This window comes from Protopterus annectens, chromosome 1.part2 (genome assembly GCF_019279795.1).
Source record: "Protopterus annectens isolate FY-2018-M chromosome 1.part2, PAN1.0, whole genome shotgun sequence".
Lineage (NCBI taxonomy): Eukaryota > Metazoa > Chordata > Ceratodontiformes > Protopteridae > Protopterus > Protopterus annectens.
Genome location: NC_056727.1, coordinates 886,571,802 through 886,593,210, shown reverse-complemented (window position 1 = coordinate 886,593,210; position 21,409 = coordinate 886,571,802). Strand labels below are relative to the sequence as shown.

The window sequence follows — 21,409 nt, the reverse complement described above, 5'->3', positions numbered from 1 at the left end:
CGCAGCCTGGTGCCTGTTAGTTAAGTAGCTATGGAACCAGGAGTTTGGACTTTGATAGGTTATATTGGTTTAGTTTATTTAGGAGAATTTGGTGGGGTACTGTGTCAAATGCTTTGGACATATCCAGAAAGACAGTCGACACCTGCAGGCCTTTATTTTTGAGTTGATTTATTGTGTCTGTGAAGCAGAGGAGTGCTGTAGTGGTGCTATGGGCAGGTCTGAAACCATGTTGAGTAGGGGACAGGATATTGTTGTCTATGAGATATTTTAGTACCTGGGTATGAATGCATTTTTCTAAGATTTTAGCCAGGGGGAGAGTATTGCAATGGGTCTATAGTTAAGTTCGGTAGAGGTTCCCTCTGTGTATGGGAGTAACATGGGATATTTTCTAGAGTTTGGGAATGTAGTTTTCAGCAATATATCTGTTTATGAGAGTGGAGATTGGGATTGCAATAGCATCTGCTGTGAGTTTTAAGAAGTACCTAGGGAGTAGGTCAGTTGCGGTTAATGAGGTTTCTAATTTGGAGAGCATACTTTTGATAGAGCTGGTGGGGACTGCTTCGAGGGTAAAGCATGTATTAGTATTGTTCGTGGTGGGAGGGATAGTAAGGTTGGAATTGTCCTGTGATACTAGGGATAGAATTGAGTTCACAAAGTGGGAGTTGAATTGTGTTTCAATGGGAACTTTAGTATCAGGGGTGGTCGGTTTGGGGGTAGCCGTTTGGGTGGGTTTTAGCAACTGGTTTGCACTTTTCCAAATTTTGGGGGGATTGTGTTGGTATTTAGTTTGCAAGGTAGTATAATAAGATTTTTTTTGTCCTGCCTAATGCATTTTTTGCACGGATGCGCAGCTCTCGATAATTAGTTTGGCTTTGTATGTCCTTGGTTCTTTGATAGTAGAACCAGGCAGTGCCTCTGGATGTGAGGATTGGTTTGGTTTCTTTGCTGAGCCAGGGGTTTTAAAAGTACCTATGTAGACATCTCTATGCAAATATCCCAACATTTCTGAACTCTGTAGCTTACCTATGCTGTTTAAAATTTTTCTTTGTTCTTTTTAAGTTGCCCTTCTTATCTTCCTTCCTAATATGTTCTACTCTCCTTGGTTTGATTCTTATAGCTGTCATGTAGCATTTTATGTACCTCAATAATTATCCGTTTCTTAATAACATCCACTAAAAACTTACTAGAACTGGTGTTTCATTCACTACTTTTTTCTCTGTGTCTATCTATATTTTACCAACAATCCCTGATAATGGAAAGCCTTCTCAGACCTGCAGGCCAAACAGGTGTTTCACCTCATTCTATCACTTTTTCCCTCCAACTTTTTTGCTCCCAGTAATATGGCTCTTTAGTTTACAACATCCAATTGGTTTCTCACTTATCTTGTTTTCTGTGCCCCTAGTCAGATGTATTTTTATTGGCAATATCTCCTTTCTCCACTGGCTCAGTGATTTAGTCTTTGCAATATTGTCTTTCAATTTGTAAATGTACTGCTCTGTATAATTATTGCTATTTTAGGTACTTGTGTATTATCGCAACCAGATTTCTAACCTGGTGTAATTCATAATGTCATCGCAGAACAAATTTATGTGAAAGTAAAAAGGGGTGTATAAACTCCAAATTACTTTTGTATTACATTGGTTGTGAAGGAGAAATGGGCATAATGGCTAAATTCCTCTTACTGGGGACTGTCCTTTGCTGACAACACTTACTGAGAAGTAAAATTAACCTGGCTGCTGCTACACATATGGCGTAAGTATGTCATTAGTTACTGACTTCCATCCTCAGATCATCTCCCTGACTTGGTAGACAGTCACACATTTTATGAGGGCCATACAAAAAATGTGTGTCAAGAAGCTGGACATTGTGTGCAAATGTAGACAGTTGACAGGTATGTATATGTGCTATGGCAATGACACACAAGTCTGAATTGGGTACATTGGATCAATCAGTCCCAGTTGGAAGAAAACCAGCAGTTATGTGCAACAGGCCATTTAAAGTCTGACTGCGGGAATATGATCGGTGCATGTCACAAACTGAAAACAGACACTACAAATTCTACCTTTTACATTCACCTTTCAGCCGTAACTGAATGGGAACCTTTGGCAGTTAAGTAATGATGACACACATTCGTGTCAACATGGTATTGCATTAAGTGTGGCGAAAACCTAAAATAACAGGAGGACAAGAGGCTAAAAATCTGGGTACATTTTAAATAGTTATACACTTTGCAACTGATACAATCTTGTGAAATAATTTTGTCGCCACGTGAACAGCACATGAGTACTTGCGTATTATTGGTTAGAAATCTGGTTGTAATAATACGCAAGTACCCTATTTTCTTTAAGGGCTTGCTTCAAAAACTGTAATTTCTCTACATCCCTCCCTGTTCCATAATCATCTTTTTTCAGTTTGAGATATATCCCTTTGCTTGCATGAGATATATATACATATATATATATATATATATATATATATATATATATATATATATATATATATATATATATATATATATTGCATAGATTTAAAAGTATCACTTTAGATCATGTAGTCCTAATCTACCCTGTTCTTTAGGAAGCGTACATTTTTTCTACTTTTCTCTTGCTCTTTCTCCTTCCCAAATGAATTCCTTCAAATCGTTATTGAATCCACTACTTTTTCCTCTAGCTGATAAACATATGCTTGGCATGTACACAGGATCAAAGGAACTAATAACATTTTCACTGCCTGTACCTTTATCTGTGTCCAAGGCCCTTAGTTTCCAATCACTTATTTTTTTTTAATAATGTTCTGCTTTGTCTCTTTCTAATATCCTTAGCTGCTACAACAGAATCTTTTTTAATTCATGCACCTAAATACTTTATCTTTTCTTGTCCCTATAAATTATGGCTATTGTTGAACTAAGTCATGGTTAAGCACATAATTTATACTTACAGCCTTTGCTTTACCTGCATTTATCTTGTATTCTGAAAACACTTGAAACTGTCCTTAAAATGTCTCACAGCACCCTGATATCATGTTCAGGATTTCTCAAATATCATCCACAGACAGAACTAACGTTTCTTGATTGTGAACTGTCAGTTGCACCAGTTATATCTTTGTATTTGCAATTCCGTTACCTTTTTAGCTAGAGTTACAAGTACATTGCAAACAATTGAGGGAAAAGAGAACATCACTGCCTGGTCCCTCTAGCCTCACTCAACCTGTCAAAAAATCTGCATGTTACCTTGATTTTTGCCTCATGCTCATTACAAATTCTCATTAACAGTTCAATTGCACTGCTTATGAATTCCCTGCAAACCTCATCAAAAATGTTCTCTTCATCTAAACTAATTAATAATAATTGCATTTTTTATATTCAGATTCCTTAGCAGCAGTTAGCGTTGTCGCCTCACAGCAATAGGTTCTCCCGTTCGATTCTCGGCTGGAGCGCCTTCACTGTGGAGTCTGCATGTCCTCCCCATGGTCAAGTAATGTTAAAGACATGCAGGTAAGTGCGAGCGTGAATGGGGGTGACTTCGTTGAAGATTGGGCGTCGGGCTGGCAACTCGGCACCGTAAAATCCACTGCCAATCATGAGCGGACCGGAGTTCCACTGTGGCAACCCCTAACCTGGAAAAGCCGAAAAACTTTTATTCCTTATGAATCATTGTTCTTTTAACATTGACAAATGTTTGTTTCCATTCCGCAAAACCACATCGATCCATATCTATGATAGCTTTAGACTGTATTTTACTGACTTACTGGTCAAGAGAGTGAAGCATGGAATATCATAACTTAATTGAATCTTCCCCTTCATTTTTTTCACTCTCTCCTCTCCTTTGTATTGTTTATTGGCAGACTCATGTAAATCAGTTTATCAGAGACCTAAAACTTTATATACAGGTTTTAGATTTTCTGGGCAGGGTATGTGTACGAAGCCAAAAATACAATGTATAGTGTGGCTAGACATCAAAACAGTTAAAGGAAAACAATGGGATATCAAATCCAATAGCTATATCTGCTGTCTCCTTAAGTCCCCCTTATGTGCTACAGGCAAAAAAAAAATAACTGCAGCTTTAAAATAAAATGCTCTAAACTGTTTTACAGCTCAGCCTCCTAACTCTCCGTACTATTTTAGTTACCGTTTTCAAACCAAAATGAAAAACGTCTAGCCGGCTCGTAAATAATGATGTGACATCTGCCATAGCTCCTCGAGTAGATCCCGGGACATTTCCTCCCCCAAAGTGACGTAAACACTGCCTTATTTTCATGCTCTATAGAAGCCCTTATGATCCTCCCACATTGTGATGTCATCGCTGCCTTGGCCAGCCCACTATTACCCTAATAAAATGGATTAGCTGCTGTGTGGAACTTCTTTTCTATCGAAGTGAATCCTGTCGGCTCCATTTCGTGTGAAGGACTTCCTAAAAGTTTGTATTGTCTGCATCTTCTCGAGCGTTGGGATAATTCATAGTTAAGGTAAGTCTTCTTAGTGTATATAAATGTAATTTTACAGTCCATGCATTCCTAGCCATGATATTTTTTTCCTTTTTTCAGTGCACATTAGTAGACTTAATGCTTGTAAGTGTGGCATGCTGCTTTTAATTTGTAATATTGCGGCCGATTTTTTTAGCTTATTATTTATGTAGTTGTGCTGGTTTTTAACATTTTTGTTCTCCGTTCGGTTTTGTTTGTAAAATTGGCGTCTGTATTCTCGAGTCAGAAGCTAGGGGGATGGTAAAATGTAAAGTATGTATTTTATTTGTTATTGGTAACCCATTTAGCAACAAATTGGTTTTAGTATAAGTTGGTTAGCAATAGATATAAAAAACACTCATTGTTTTAAGGTATTTTCCGAAGTTTTCGTTAATGCTTCTAGTACGCTGAAACCACATTGTCCTCAATTGCGTGTTCTTAATAAGGTCTGAATGGGACAGTAGTTGTATGCCTCTAACCTACACTTCATTTGGTGCTTCTTTTTCCGATCAGCGGCTGCATTTTTAAGCGCGTATTTATGTGATTTAGTGACTTTGGTGAAGGGATGTCTGTGTAGATCGTGATTAGTTCTTCTTGGTTAGCTAGTGAAGAAGAAAAGGCTTAAATGTGTGTGTGTCTGTGTGTGTGTGTCTGTCTGTGTGTGTGTGTGTGTGTGTGTGTGTGTGTGTGTGTGTGTGTGTGTGTGTTTGTAAGCAAGGGGGCACTAAATGAAAATAAATCCACAATATCAGCATATATTCAAATCAAAATTATAGGAATGCTGACAGAACAGAAGTATAAGGTTCTACTGAATCATTTATCTATTCAGTGCATGTTTCTTATAAACTCAAAAACAAAACAAAAAATTAAAAACATTCTTTTCATTTATTGAAATCAGGCTTAAGTTACTTCATATCATTGAGCCTTGAGGAGAAAAGGGTGCCAGTATTAATAATCCTTCTACATTCTCTTGAATCTAAAATATCATATAACTCAGAGTCATGCATCTGGTGTTTAGCACATTTGTCAATACCTGTAATTGAAACAAAGATGCTAGATTTTTAATGGTGTGCCTGTACAGTGCACTTATGGATCTCTTACATCTAATGTCACTTAGATGTTGACTAATGTGTGTTCTGAAAGGGCAAGATGTTTGGCCAACATAAAAAGCACAGCATGCACACTGTGCTAAATATATTATCCAACCGGTAGTACAGGTCATCAAAGCAAATATTTCAAATCATTTTTCTTTGTTGTCTATGTAAAAAGATTTTGTTTTTAAAACTCCTTGATATACATTACAGCGGCAACATAGCACACAACCCCATAAAGAACACCTATCTCCCATATTAAGTGATCTGAAAACTTTTTTTATGTTTACCCAACCTTATGTGCCTGCCTCTTCTATCATTCTTCAGAATAGTGGTGGTTTTAAAGAAACTTCCAAAAAAAATCAGAGAGTGGTTCTGTTCATGAGCCCCTCCCAGAAACAATAGTATGGTCATGTAGATTGGTTAGTGATGTATGTAATTTAAGCAGAATATAAAAGTACTGACTTTTAGGGTAATACGTCAATAATTTGTTAACCAAAGCAGTAGATATTACACCCAAATCAACCCAATAGGCCAAAAATTCCTGAATTTTGTAAGATGTCTTCTGTCATATCTAAGATCCCCAAGATGGGATGTAACCTCATTGTTATACCAGATAAAGTTCATTATGACAACAGCACCCCCCTCGTTTGGTTTAGTCACCACTACATTCATTTTTAAGTTCTTTCAATTTATCATGTTCATATGTAGTATTAAAACTACCTTAAATAACCATAAATATGGATTTATTTTGATAAGGCAATCCAAGAAACACCACCACCACCAAACCAAGGTTTCACCAAAAATTGTGTATGTGGTTTCTGAATGCCCACATTTTACCTTTTCAGTCATTATGGGGTGCACTTAGGCCATTGAAGCTGAGGATCAAACCATGGCTCCATCATTGTCTTTACTACATAAAAAATCTATTAAAGGATTTTCAAAATATTATTTTTAAAAATTTAAATTACAAAGATTGGAATGTTATGATGTTCCCTATTGCCTACACAAAAGATCTTATTTCAACCTTTCATTTTTCTGACATTATTCTGTTTAAGGACAAGAATCTTATTTATTTTTTGGCATCAGTTTTTGGAAGGAGATAAATTAACCTCTTTAGTATGCCTAACAATAAAATACAATCTAAACAAAAATTTATGGTTACAGCTCCTCTTTAGTATGCCTAACAGTAAAATACAATCTAAACAAAAATTTATGGTTACAGCTCCAAACATATAGACAATTCATGACAGATAAAATCAATTATATTTCACTTAACTCAAGAACACCACTACCCAAAATAATAAACTTTTTAACCATCTTCACTCATAAAGATGCATTAAATGAGTGTAAGCTTTCAAGAATTTATAGAACAATCAACAAGGAAACAAACTGTATATCAGATAACTATTGCACTTACTTTGTCTCAACTAATAATAACCCACCTTCTGATGATAAGAAAATAATTCTGGAATCATCCAAGCTACACCCTCACTTAAATGGAGATTGTACTCATGGAAATTTCTCAACAGAGTATTTTATACACCCCATAAACTAGAATTGATCAATGAAGAAAATATATTGTGCTGGAAATGTAAATTAGAGACCAAAGCAGATTGGTCACATATGTTCTATGATTGTATAGCTTTGGAACAATATTGGAATAATATTAATAGTTTTCTTCAAATCCTGTTCCCTGATACATTTGTTTTACCTAAATCTTTGAGTTTATTTAACACTCCAATTCCTAAATGTGTCAGAAGAATTAAGTATCCCTTTTATGGTCTATTTTGACAGTTGCTAGAAAAAACATAACCAGAAATTGGAAATCTGAATCTTCTCCTTCATTTATAGAATTCAAGAGTGTTCTTGCTGAACTGTGTCAACTAGAAATGGTGACTATTAAATCTAGAACAATTAGAACATCTTATTCTTATAATCTGTGGTTGAATTTAAAAACTTTACTAGAAGGCAACCTACACAATTCCTAAGGGTATTGTAAATTGTTTTTTTTTAAGCTGATTGTTAATTTATTAGTCACTGATTTAAATACTCTAGTTGTTGTTATACTTATTTGTATAAGTATTTCTTTTTTTTTTTTTTTTTTTACACACAATTTCTTTAATGTATTTCTGAGTGTGAGTCTTGTATTGTTAAAACTTAATTGTTTAAAAAAAGCATGGCTCTTGTGGCTCTACTGCTGTGCATTCAGTGGTCCTACTGGACTTCAGGCAAGTTGACTGCAGTAACCCTGTGTTGTTACACGTATGTATATATGACTATATTTATTTTTGAAGGAAGGTAATGACTGACTTATAATTGCACAGGGAAACGTATTAACTAATCTTTGCAGGAATTGTATAATGTATTATTATGCTTGCAGCAGTGCATTCCACTTACAGACTTTCAACTAGAACTGGCTCAGACATTGTCTTTTAACCAAGGAAGGAGTCACTTCTAAGTAACCTGTAGAAAACAACATATGACAAAAATTTCCTGACACATGTTTGAGTAGTGCAAGATTTTCAACTCGGTGATTTTCTGGTAATACATTGATTTTTTTTTTATCTATTCAATTTGTTTCAGATGACTTGTTTGGAGTCTACAGAAAGCAGCACAGTATTCAATAGTAAGTCAGATTCTGAGATATAAAGTGATGTAGTGTACCCCACTGAGTGGTTCAACATGCCTTGTAGAATTAGCTGGGCTACAAAACATGCTTTTCTGATTCTGACACATGCACACTAATTAAAATTTAAATTGTCTGCTATCATCCCTAGAACGTTAAGGTTACAGTCAATATTTAAAATTTGACCATTTATATTTTGCTGAAAAACGTTCTTCATTTTGATCATTGTTGCAGTAGTCCTAACTCCTGGGACATCCAGTCCATCTTCCAGAACTCAAAATCCTTCGTCCCCAAAGTATGGTAGATGCTTTCTACTCTGGGAAAGCAGGATGTGTTCAAAGTAAATCAGCCACCATTACACACCATATTAGATCTTTCTTGCTGTAATTCACAGTGCATGAATCACAAAGCTGACATATGTAGTTTGGGATGGTTCAGCCTGCTCTGGAGCTCAGTATAGCTTAGTACCTCATTTGGAACCATCCTTATCTGTTTTTTTTTCTAGTTGCTCTTATGTGGATACTTTCTAGTAAGATCATAGTTCTTGTTTGCTTGTGTCAGATATTTGTCAGGCTCTAAGGAGGATAGATGCTATTGAGTTAGACAAATTCCTCACAAAGACTTTCATAACCATTATGTAGTTTTGTCTAGGACCTGAATGTGAAGTTATGGTCTATTGAGTCCTGCCAGAGATTCACCCAGAAAACCCTTAGAAGTAGGCAGTATTCCCAACATTACTACTACAGCAGGAAGTCAGTCAAGACCTTCACGTAGTACATGATGTTGTTCTCTTGCTCATCTTCACCCCCTGACCTCTACCCTATAGAGAAAATTTTCAAAGAGAATGCAGAAAGGAACATGGGTGATGTGGCTCAGGTATTCGATGCCTAGGATTATCTTAAGGATATAAGCCTCTTTGAGGCACTTTTGCTAACCCGAATTGTCCATCTGTTTTACCTGAGGCTTATGAAGAAACATCTTTATAGGCTGTCATGTCCTGTGCGCAACAAGAAGGGTTCAACTTGCATATGAGATGCTTAGTTCCAGGCTGCTGTCTGTGAAGCATGTTTCGCAGTTCCTGAAGGGGAGGATGGGAGAGTCACTATACTGGTAGGGAAGGATGTCACGTGCCATGAAGTAGAAGCCAGGCATTTCCATCCAGAGGCTAAGACTTCCAAGGCAAACATTCCTGATAAAAAGACACAAAGGTAAAACACAGATCACCAGGCCCAACCTTCCTGAAAACATACAATTGGTAGCTTTTATAGTAACTAAATACTTAAGGGCATTTACTAGAACAGTGTATAATATAGTTTTATTTAAATAAAGATAGCTAGTTGCACTTTTTCTTAAGGCTAAAAGTTTTTTTCTAAAAACATACAATTTGTTTTTCACATCTAAAAAGGGGAATAAAGATAAACGAAGAAACGACAGCAATTAGTGTCAAGTAGAAGCACTGGCTATAACATGTCTTAGCATGGCTAACCTCAGATCTGAAGTTGTTTTCTTCATCTGGTCTTCAACCTATGGGTTTTCGGATCTGGCATGGAACCGACTCAGCAGCATATCCAGCATCTGATCAGAGCTCCAAGCTCCTCCCCTACCCATAATGCCCCTATCTCTGTCCTCCATTCAGATATTGTTTGCTGTGCTTCATGTCTGCATCATGATCCATTGCTCTTAGCTGCTGTTAGGCTAAGTGTTGTATTTTCTCTAATTGTCATATCCTTTCTCTTCTTAAAGTTGCAAAACTCAAAGATGCCAAACAAGACAAAATGATGAGCCACTCCACAGTAAAAAATGCACCTATTCAGGCCAAATTCAATAAAACCAATTCTGGACTTTATTGAAGAAAATAAAACAAATGACACCAGAGTCCCTCATGGAAGATAGTGATTTGGAGGAAGGGAAAGGTTCCGCCTGGTCAGCCCCCAAGGATGTCTCCATCTCGGGCGTGGAAGGAGCTGGACACAGTTGAGCCAATCCCCAAATCCCCGGACAAGATCTTGAGTGCCCCTACAGATGGGACCTACTGGACCAAGAGATCCCCGGTAAATGCTGTGGTGGTGGCAGTGGACACTAAGAAGGAGCTTGCACAGGAGAGCTCTATGGTTCATCCACTTGACTGAGAGTCCAGGATGATGGACAGTTTAAGTGTATGCTTAGTGTGTACTTCTTGTATGTGGTTCTACTTGGCCTGGAGAGTGGCACAGTATGTGTCTTTTTCTTTTTTTTAATTCACCTCTCCTCCAACCTCATGCAGTGTCTGTCTGTTCCTTCCAGCCTTTCTTGCTTATGTCATAATGTCCAGCACCCCATTTGTAACCTTTTGCTGGGTGGACCTCCTGCCTCCTCAGGGAGTTGACATCTGTGCTATCTACTTGGCCTGTAGAGTAAAGAATCCAGTGGGGTGCAGCAAACCCTGTTTTTCTTGCAATGGCTGGACATTTACCTTAGCTGTTGGAGTGGCTAATGCAGTAACATCAGGGCATCATCACTGCCCCCTGTATTAACCTGAGATAACATATGAGGCTTCTGGCTTCTACCAGAGGATACAAAAGCATTTGGTTTGCCTACACTCCGTCCCTGGGCTAGCAGTGTTGTCCATCAGCTGCTTCATCGTATCCCTCTTGGTCACCTTAGTAGTAGCCCAGATTTGTTTCCAAATTCAAGTTGCCAGTAACACATGTGCAGACATACTTCCTGTCTCTGCGCCATTGGGCCAACAGTATACATTTGTTTTTTGTCATCGCAAATGTATAATGTGAAATATATTGTAAACCCCCAGTAGATCCTGAAAGTGGTCTGATGAGATCAGTGCCCTACCCTGGTTAATAAATAATGTGTGTATTAGCATTTTTCCTAAGTATTTACGTGTGTGTGTGTGTGTGTGTGTGTGTGTGTGTGTGTGTGTGTGTGTGTGTGTGTGCATGTATGTAGCATAGATTACCATGAGTATAGTATTTCTTTGTCTGGAATTAGATCAGTGTTTTCAATCATTACTGTCAGTGTTTGAAACTTGGGACTCAGACATTGACAAAAGAGACTTTGGGCGTTCATCAATACTTAACGTTTAAGCAGTGTTTGATCGTCTTTAGCCCAAAGAGTGATTTTAAAGATCATCCAGAGATCCCAAGATGCATCATAGAAGAGAAAAGGCAAGGAGCCTTGAGCCCAGGTTTAAGACTAGAATTGGCTGCTGTTCTCGGTTTCCAGTAGCTACACTGCACCTCCATTATTTTACCATTGGGGTGCTATACAGTCCTGAGAAGTCGCTATCTCTTTTTCTTGGAAAGGTTAACCCTTTGAGTAAGAAGGCACCTCCTAGGTTTTGTTTTTAGGAGCAAGACTGTCATGATGTGCCACTTATGTCCTCATTCAACAAGGAAATTAAACATTTCTGAAATAAATGAAGGTTGCATGTTTGTATTTTCAGGATGTTTCTGCGCCTGTGTTTGGCTCTAGTAATGAATCTCTTTTCTTCACAATAAGTGAGTTGATACTCACTTATCAACAGTAGTTGAGAAAATCCCCATAAGTCCTTCCTTTGAGCCCTTGGCCTTTCTGTTCCCTTGATGGATTTTAACTATTACTTATACTGCTGCCGGTAAAGTTTTTCAAACTGAATTCCTAGTTATAGGGTTTTGTTATGATTCTTTAGGTAAACCTAATAATTTACCCATTAGGGACTCATTCCATTGGGAGAGCTGCTGCCTGTTTTGATTTTTTCCCCATGGAATTTTGATGACTACCAGTGTTCTGGAATGTGGTCTACAAATTGGATTGACTTTCAATGTCTGTAGATGGTTTTGCGATAGCAGTCATCCAAGGGATTTTAGCAGGGGTCTTCACTTGGGTTTTGGATTAATAGGTGTGTTAATCTCCTCAAATATTTTTAATTTGAAGTTGTAAAAATAAGGATGATAGCACATTATAGTACAACTGTATAAATACTTAGGATAATAGTTTCTAGTAGTTTCATAGTATAGTACTAGGCTATCTGCCCTAGGGCATTTATAAGCCTAGCCAAAGTGTATGTGGCTTTCGCCTCCCCATGTAATGATGCAAAAGTGTACAATTTAAATTAAATTTAGTTTACTGTGCCTCTATCTAGCAATGACACAGAGATGACCCCGGGGTAAACCTACGATCACCCATCCATTCGTCCAGATTTCTCTTGAAGAGAGTCAGTGAGGGGCTCTGCCTAACATGGACAGGTATCCTGTTCCAGAGTGCGGGAAGCCTCTGGGTTATGAATCTGTCCCTCCAGCATGTCCTATTCATATTTGTGTTGAGGTTTAGATCTTTAGCTCTCATGGCTCTGATGGATTTGGATTTTTTGAGGTGGAGCATGTCCATTAATTCTGAATTGGACATGGCCTTGTACGTAAGGCACAGATCACCTCTGAGCAGGCGGTATGCTACTGAATAGAGCTGGAGCTTTTTCAGTCTGGCAGCATATGACATATGCTGGAGACCCTTGATCCTCTTGGTAAGGTACTTTTGGGTTCTCTCCAGCTGCTGCAGGTGCCGGGAGAGGTACATACCAAATGGGGCATTGTACTCAGTCATAGGCCTGATAAGGGAGGAATATATGGGTACAATGACATCCTTTGATCTGGATGTGAATCCCTTCATGATAAGGTGGACAAGGTAGAAGTTCTTTCTAACCACTTTGGCGATGTGGGTGTCAAATGAGAGGTCACTGTCAACTTGGGTCCCCAGGTCTCTGATTACTTTTTCTGTACTTAATGGATTACCACCTATGTGGTAATTTGTGGGTACTTTGTTTTTTCTAAAGGGGATGACTATACATTTTTTGGCATTTAGTTTAAGGCCATGGCTCTGGCACCAGTCATCTGTTTCTGTGAGGCCCTTCTGGAGGTTGCATGTGTCAGATGGTGTGTTGACTATGGCACCTAGTTTGCAGTCGTCTGCGAACTTTGTCAGCCACAACCCCCCTATGTTTGCCTGCACATCTGAGAAATAAATGCCGAACAAGAGGGGTCCCAAGACAAAGCCCTGTGGGACTCCACTTGTGACTGGCTTAGAGTCTGACATAGCTCCAGCTATTCCGACTTTGTGGGTTCTGTCCTTTAGCCAGTTTGCAACCCATCTTGTGACAAATGGGTTTACATTTAAGCAGTTGAGCTTGTCTATGATGCCTGAGTGGGGTATTGTGTCGAAGGCTTTTGCCAGATCCAGGTAGGCTGTATGAATGCTTTGCCTTCATCAATGGCTCTAGTGACTGTTTCAAAAAAGTCCACCAGGTTTAAAAGACAGGATCTGCCTTTTACAAAGCCAAACTGGGTAGGGTCAATTGTCTGTAGGTCCCCGATGTCTTTGTTTATGAGTTCCATAATGATCCTTTCCATAGCTTTGCAGACCAGGCTGGTCAAGCTTATGGGGCGGTAGTTTCCAGGGTCTGTAGAGGTGCCACCTTTGTGGAGTGGGACCACTGTAGCTGTACGCCAGTGTTAAGGGACGTATCCTGTAGCAAGGCTAAGATTAAACAGCGTTCTTATGTGCAGGTTTAGCTCCTCTAGGAGTTCACGTAGCATGCAACCCGGGACACCGTCAGGTCCCATGGATGCTGTATTTTTAGCTTTGTTGAGGGCAGCTCTCACCTGGACATCTGAGATTTCAGGGAGGTTGCATTCAGCTGAGATATTTATTTTGTCTTTTGGGGGAGAGGGAGGGGAGAAATTTGCACTGAACCTGTCTGCCAGTATGTTGGCAATGTCTGTGGGTTCAATGTATTTTTTGCCGTTATGAACTAACTCTGCGCATATCTGAGGGTTTCCGCCCAGGTTTCTAACATAACTGAAGAAGGCCTTGTGATTATCTTTAGTGTCCTTAGCGATTTTTCTCTCGAAGTTGGCCTTTGATGATTTTATTAGCAAACGTAGTTTTTTGCTAGTGCTGATCAGGGATGCCTTCCCTTTATGGGATTTTGCTCTGTCTTGCAGTAGCTTCCTTCTCTTGTTATATAGTTTGTTTATGGCTGGGGTCCACCAGATAGGATGCCTGCCTTTGGTGGAAAGGGTCTTGGTTTTATTTGGGATTGCATGATCCATGCATTCTTGGAGATGCCCGTAGAAAGCATTTGTGAAGGATTCAGCAGTGTGGGATGTGGTTTCCACTGGCCCAGGGGGCTTGAAGGATACCATTTCAGTCCTAAGGAGTGTAAAGTTGGCTTTTGAGAAGTTTCTCACTGTGGTCTTTTGTGCTGGGGGTGGAGGTGGGATATGAATATCTAGGGTTATTGGTTTATGGTCTGATCTCACTAGTGAGGGGTATACTTCCGGTGTTGAGCATTTTGTCCCCATGTTTGTGATGATCAGGTCAAGTATATTATTTCCCCTTGTGGGGGAGGTGGCTAGTTTTTCCATCGCATTTGAGTTGATGAATTCCAGGAACCTTTGGGCTAGGGTGTTGGGGCTTGAGTAATGCACCCAGTCTATGTTTGGGTAGTTGAAGTCTCCCAATATGATGGTATTTGGTGAGACATTCATATCCTCCAGTGTCTTCAGGAAGGCTGAATGGAGTTCCTGAGATTGCGAGGGTGGTCTGTAGCATGCTACAAGTTGTATAGCAGTTTTGCCTACGGTTAGTTGCACATGGATGGTCTCCGATGCTTCGTGCATTGCCACTAACCTGGAGGTGTGGGTGTCTTTAATGAATATGGACACTCCCCCTCCTTTTGTGGTTTGGCCCAGGTTTTGGGGCCAAAATGCATGATAACGAGGTATAACCTGGTAGGGCTGGGGTGCTCTCAGGATCCTTGAACCAGGTTTCAGCTACTGCACAGACATCAATGCTCTCCATACTGAGGAGTGCTTCGAGAACCTGCATCTTGAGATTTAGACTTCTGGCGTTGAGCAGCATTACCCTTAGTTTTTTTCCTTTATTGTTTTCTTAGGTGGTGGGTTTGTCTTTTGAGCCTTGCCTAAAAAAGACACTATGGGGGTGGCAAGAGCCTTAGCCAATATCCGGAAGCCCAGTGGTGACAGGTGCAAGCCATTCCTTGCGAAGCCCCGTGGCTTGTCCAGCATGTCATCCCAAGCAGACAGACAGTAGATCTCCCTAGAATGACGCCAGTAATTGAGCCAATTGTTAAATCTGATCATCTTGTCTTTGTATTGTGGCATCATTCTTGGTGAGGGCAAGATGCTGCTCAGGGTCAGGGTCATACCGGCCTGGGCTACATAATCAGAGAGCTCCTCTATGTCTCTTTTCATGTAGTCCAAGGAGGTACGTCTCAGGTCATTCACGCCGGCATGGACAATGACGGAGTCATATTTGTACTTGCTTTGGAGTGACCCGAGTACTTGTGTTATGTGGCGGATCCTAGCTCCTGACAGGCAGTTCACCGTTACCCTCTCTTTGTTCAGCCTGGTAAGTGGGACGTCAGTGTGTCTGACTATAGAGTCACCTATTACTAGTGTATCAGGCATGTTGCCTTAAGGGCTGTGATTGTTTGGCACACTGACTGTGTGTACTATGTGTTGCATGTGCAGAGTTTTGAGGTGGTGTTTTCTTGGATGTCTGCTTTGGGAGTCTCTTGTGTTTCGGTAAGTTGTTTATTAGAGCCTCCAAGTATGTCTTTGTGTTATTATGTGTTTGGTTTGCAGTTGTGGTTGGTTTATGTGAGACTGGGTTTGTTTTATGTGTGGTTAACTTCTCCTCCTGTCTGGTCTTGCTAGTCCTGTGTTGAGAGAGTTCAGCCTCCAGTTTGGCTATATAGTTGCATCTCTCACGTGTTTGTATTTGTTGGGAGGAGGAGAGGGTTGTCTGTGTACATGAGACAATTGTAACATTGTCTCAGGATTCCCATATTAATCAGCTGAACTGGAGAGGACGTCAGTAATATACCACTCGACATGCCAGAATAGTATAAGGGGGTGATGTGTAACTGGGTCAGAGAGAGGACTTTGAAGGGAAGTGGGTATTAGCACGGGTTGTAGGTGGATGTAGTGCTTACGTTAGTTTAAGGGTGCTTCACTTAAAAGAAAGGTTTTAGGAGCAAGTGCTAGGCTTATGATAAAGCGAATAGACTGATTTTGTTGAAAGTAGAGCTTTCTTAAGGGAAAAATTGAAGTGCAGACTTGCCGGAACCAGGAATAGTTTAAGCCTGTTTAACCAGAGCTGCGCTATGCACACAATCGCGCAAAGCCGCGCAAACGCGGATTTTAAATAATAATGTTAGATTAGTCAGCCTTGATCTCACAGTAGTGATACCCCCTCTCTACCCTGTCTTCATTTATTCTTTGAAGCTGTGACACCTTCTGTATTGATCGAATCTACTCATGACAGGACATATTGATGAGGGCTGGTGTCGTTTTTATTGCATTATGGTAGTCTGTGCAGAAAGAGATGTATATATTTTTTTGATTTGTCAGTTTGAACCAGGTAAGTTTCAGAGACAGACCTCATAAAGCATTCTGCTAATAAAATCTGGAGTGGAGTTACACATGCTGTTTGTCTTGCTTTGAAATTTTTATCACCTGGATTTGGCTCTACGATCTGTGGTTGGCTGTACTGTTTGCTTCAACCCATGTCCTCCAGTGGCAACTGTTTGTGAAAATGTGTCACATCTGCCCTCCACATAAGGCTAATAACCCAGCTAAAACTGTGATGATAAGGATGACTGATACATCTGCTGTCCTGCATGGTGTTGCCTTAGCATGAACAAATGTTTAGTGATGGTAAAATGATAAAGAAAAACATTGAAAATGCATAGATATTTCTGACAACATTTTCAGTGCTTTTCATGTCAGAATGCACCAGAAGCAATTCAAGCAGTAGGCATCAGCGCTGAATGTTGTGGGCAAGTCTAAACTTCATGCTTATCTCCTCCTTGTCTAGAAACCAGCTATCATTCTGTCTGGCTTGACTTGATCATACACCTGAATATTAATTAATCAAGATCTTAATCCAAAACTCCACACAGCTTCTGTGCTTAGTACTGACTGTCATTAAAATGATCTATGTGCAAACTCTGGAAGAAGCAATTTTTTTAAAGCTGTTAAGTAACATAATGGTGATGGTGTAGTCCAACTGAGATTTGGATTTTTTTTTATTGTAAAATAGAAGCCTCCGGACTCTATGGTACGATGTTTACCAAGGTACTATGTATAGTTTTGCAAAAAAAAAGTTGAGTGGGTTCAGTGCTAGCTAGTTGTAGTTACAAGAAAAGAAACAGTGCCAAATGTAAGTAATAATAATCAAATAATCAAAAAGCATTTTGTGAGTGTTCTTACTTGGATGTAAATGAGCGCATAATTAGTTCGCTGTGTTGTATAATTTACAGAATACATAACTTGGTACTTACAGTAAAGAAATCACTGCTTTATTTTTCCACAGGACTCCGTCAGAAGGCTCCCGTTCAGAACACTAGCCTAATGCACTCTGAATCTGAGGCAGACAGTGATGAAGCAATTTTTACATGGCCAGATCGAGAAAAGGGTAAACTGCTACGCCACCAGAATGGTTCTATGTGCAATGGACAGGCACAGCAAAAATTGAAAAAAACAAGAGAGGAAGTCTTATAGCATAACTTTTCAGCAGCAGACTTGTTTCCCCAAATAAAGGATAGGAGTCTGTCCTTCCTCTTCTCTCACCAGGCAGGGGAATATGTGCTGAATCCCATTTTCATATCAAGTATGTTCTGGATGTGACTCGTGGGAATGGCAAGGGATTTGCTAGACATCTTCATTTCCGAGAAGGTGTAAAAGTACTGCTAAAGGGAGAGGCAATGAGAATACTTATACTGTGAAATTTTAACACTGGAAAATGGCAGACTTGATACTAAGACTTGGCTCATCTGAGCTCTTCCAATCTTTTTTTTTTTTTGTTATACCTGTATAACACCCTCACAGCCTTACTGATATGTGGAGTGTTTGCACCTGCTGCTGCACCTGAATATTTGGGCTGAATATTTGGATTCATTTTGTTTACTGCTTGGGAATGGTTATCTTTATTGTCATTATGCATTTTAAATACAGCAGTCAGAGTGCAGTGCACAAATTATTTTGCAGTTAGTAATGAGTGTTGATAGTTTGTTGTTTCAAAGACTTCACTTGGAAGCATTATCGTTACAGAAGAAGGCTGCTGAGTCTTCTGAAAAAGTTCCTTTTGTTCACTTGTAAACTTTACGCATTTGATCAAAAGGAAATATTACTGTATCTCTTTTCTGCTGAGTAAAAAGAAAGACCAATGTAGATTGCTGCTAGCTGCAGTACAAATTACTCTCTGTTCATCTTTTCTTTCCTTGGTATGCTCCTTAGTTTGAGCAGCATTATACAATTCTGTTTTGCTAATTATTTTGGTGAAATGATTACACTGGAATATTTTACTGGGAAAACCACTAAGAAGTTGAAAGTATATAAGGTCTTTGATCTGTTCATTCCATATATTCTAGCTGACTATCACAGTGGTTGACAAAACTGAGAAGTTCAAAATACTTTACCCAGATTGCTTTATCTATTTGTTGTGTAGTTACCATCATATTTATTACTTGACCAGGGATTAGAGAGCATACTAAGCACTTGAGCACTCTGAGGCCATTAACTGGCTTCTGTTACTTGGCTGTATTGAAAAGACAAAATATCTTCGTAATTAGTGAAGTAGTTTGAAAAAGTTATGTCACACAGTTTTACATTTCCATGGACCTCCTGGCCTCTTTAGACAGACTGACCCAAAAAGTAAGCAAAAGTCGGGCTTTCTGAAAACAGACTTTTGTGGAAAAACTGTCCACCCATAACCCCTTTTTCCCATTTTCCATATGGTGTCAGGGTGTCACTTCAGCTGTGACAATCATCTAAAGCCAAGATGCACGCTGCCGGGATGGCTAACCCTGCTGTGGTTATTCTTCCATACCACTCACATGTGCATGCTCGCACCTATAGCCAATTTAGAGTGTCCAACCCCCCTACTGTATGCCTTTGGATTATGGGAGGAAACTAAGCACCCAGAGAAAACCCATGCAAACATAGGGAGGACATGCAGACTCCACATAGAAGCACCCTAGTTGAGAATCAAACCAGAGAATCTTTTGCTGTGAGGCAAAACCATACCAGATCAAAATGAAATAAAATAGATATACCCTATTTATTTGGTTGCGTTTTATGTTTCTTTACTGCTGGATAACTTGTACTCAGAGTTCTAGGCCCAAAGCTAGGTTCATCAGACTACATTATTTTTGTGGGATAGGCTCTTTGATCCTAGAACTTCATTAAGTGTAACCAGTGGCCATAAAGTTTGCCATGGCCAGGAAAAAACAAGATGGTGGTATTCATGTGGTTGGGTTAGCAGTTTTCCCAGTAAAGTAGGGTATTTTATTAACCAAAGAGAATTCTAGCAGTTAGTGCAGAGGATTATGGTTATGAGCATTTACTGGGGTGCTTCCTGTAGTCCAGAGTTTGATTCCCTCAGCCTCTATTTGTCATTTAACCAGGCAGTGCTCTGTGGCAGTTGTGACATTCTGCTAGGTTTATGAGTGGTCTCCCTGACTGCATAACTAGTAATTATCTATCAACATTTTCCTGACCTATAGATTTTGTGCCGAGTACTGCAGTAAAAAGATACAGGTTATTATACTTTAACATGTCTGGTATAGACACACTGCCATCACTACTTTAGTCCTGACATTCTTCTGGGACCCTTAATTAATATTTGGTATGTCAAGCCCCTAATTAAACATGGGAGGGATATAATGTACATTGTGGCCTAAACATTTTAGTAGAATATTTCATTATTTCAGGCAATCTGCAACCATTTACTGAGCCTGGTGTTAAAAAAAAAACCCACCTGTGACATGTCACCTGATCAAGAATGGGGGTATAATTCTCATCAGTAATTTACCTTTGAGCTCCTCATTTGTTTGACACAAATACAGTGTAAAGTCCCAAAAGCTTTTCAGTGAGTCAAATCCTCTTCTGGCTTACCTTCTGCAGAGCTGGGTAATTCATTTTTTACCGTTTTCACCACTGTAGATTTGTCACATAGCCTTTATTTTAACCATTCCCATTAAGTTGTTGATTACCAACATATCACGTCTTGGAAATGTCATTTTTTTTAGAATGGGTACAGGGGTTTTCTAGGTGAAAAGGTGGGTGGAAAGGTTGTCTGCGAAAGGCCACACCCACATTTTACTTAGTATTTGACTACTTTTTACAATTAATAACTCCTGTTGTAGTTGAAAGCTGAAACTGCAAAAAAAAAAAAAAGACCTTGCGATGTGTACTGTATACTTTGCATTTACCTTGAAACATTTCAGACTACTGATTTGGTTATTTTTTTTCAGACCTCTAAAGGAAAGATGTCTAATTTATTGTATTGTTTGTGCTACTACTGTGAAAGATAAAATAACATTTTTTTACTGAATGTCCTGTGACTTTTGCTGCTTATTTCTGAGTTTTGTTATGTTTTTTATGAATGTGAGCCACTGAAAATGTGTAATAAAACTGTGGCAGTTGTAGCCTCATGGTAAGACATTGAGGCAGGCATCTTCTCCACATTTGCCTTTAAAATGCTGAGCATTAAATTCCTGTTTGTCTTACTGTTTAAAAATAGGGTTCGTTATCTCTACCCATCTGTTACCTTTTTATTTCAGTGCTTGTATAACCTGCTAATTGTAAGGCACAGATTTTAATCAATCAGTATACTGCCCACTTTTAGGTAACTATACAAATCCATTGAAGGCGGTTTTGTGTATCACCTGGATACGGGTACATTTTCTACACCCCTCAGCCCAAGAATACCTATAATTCCTTTAGCAGGTTGTGAATTGCATAACAAAGTAGCCGCTGCAAGGTTACCAAAGGAATGTTTGAACAGTTGAAAGAGACCATGCGTCCTCTGGGTTCCATTGAGACTGTTGCTAGCTGTCTCAGTAGTTACCCCTCCCACTACAACCCCCCCATGTCACAGCTCGGTTTTACATTTTACAGTTTTTATCAAAGTTTTTTCTGCTACTATGTGCAACAAGGAGTTTCATGGTTCCAGTACCTCTTTTTCAGGTAGATTTTTTTTTTGCAACTCTTTAATGAAGCACAGCCCTTTGCTAATCGGCCTATCCCATTGCTTTCAGAAACTGCGCCTTCTTGGGCTGTATGGACTCGAATCATAGTCCTAGGCTGTGGACTCTACATAGTGAGATTGTCCACTTTTTTAGAAGACTTGCTGCTTTAAAGGATTTTAAAGTCACCATGTTTAAAGGAATGCT

General features: G+C 39.3%; 1 protein-coding gene across 2 annotated transcripts in view; it reads left to right on the top strand.

Annotated features, from left to right (window-relative positions):
* Window positions 1-20,568, top strand: part of KIAA0319L (KIAA0319 like) — a 1,767,873-nt gene extending 1,747,305 nt beyond the window's left edge. The window contains exons 21-22 of one of the 2 annotated variants that reach the window (XM_044059468.1): window positions 8,139-8,181; window positions 17,548-17,636. In XM_044059468.1, the coding sequence (XP_043915403.1) occupies window positions 8,139-8,181; window position 17,548 (44 nt within the window). In that variant the 3' untranslated portion in view covers window positions 17,549-17,636. Of the gene's footprint in view, window positions 1-8,138; window positions 8,182-17,547 lie in introns of both variants that reach the window. The other variant, XM_044059462.1, reaches the window with a different exon arrangement.
* Window positions 20,569-21,409: the final 841 nt, after the last annotated feature.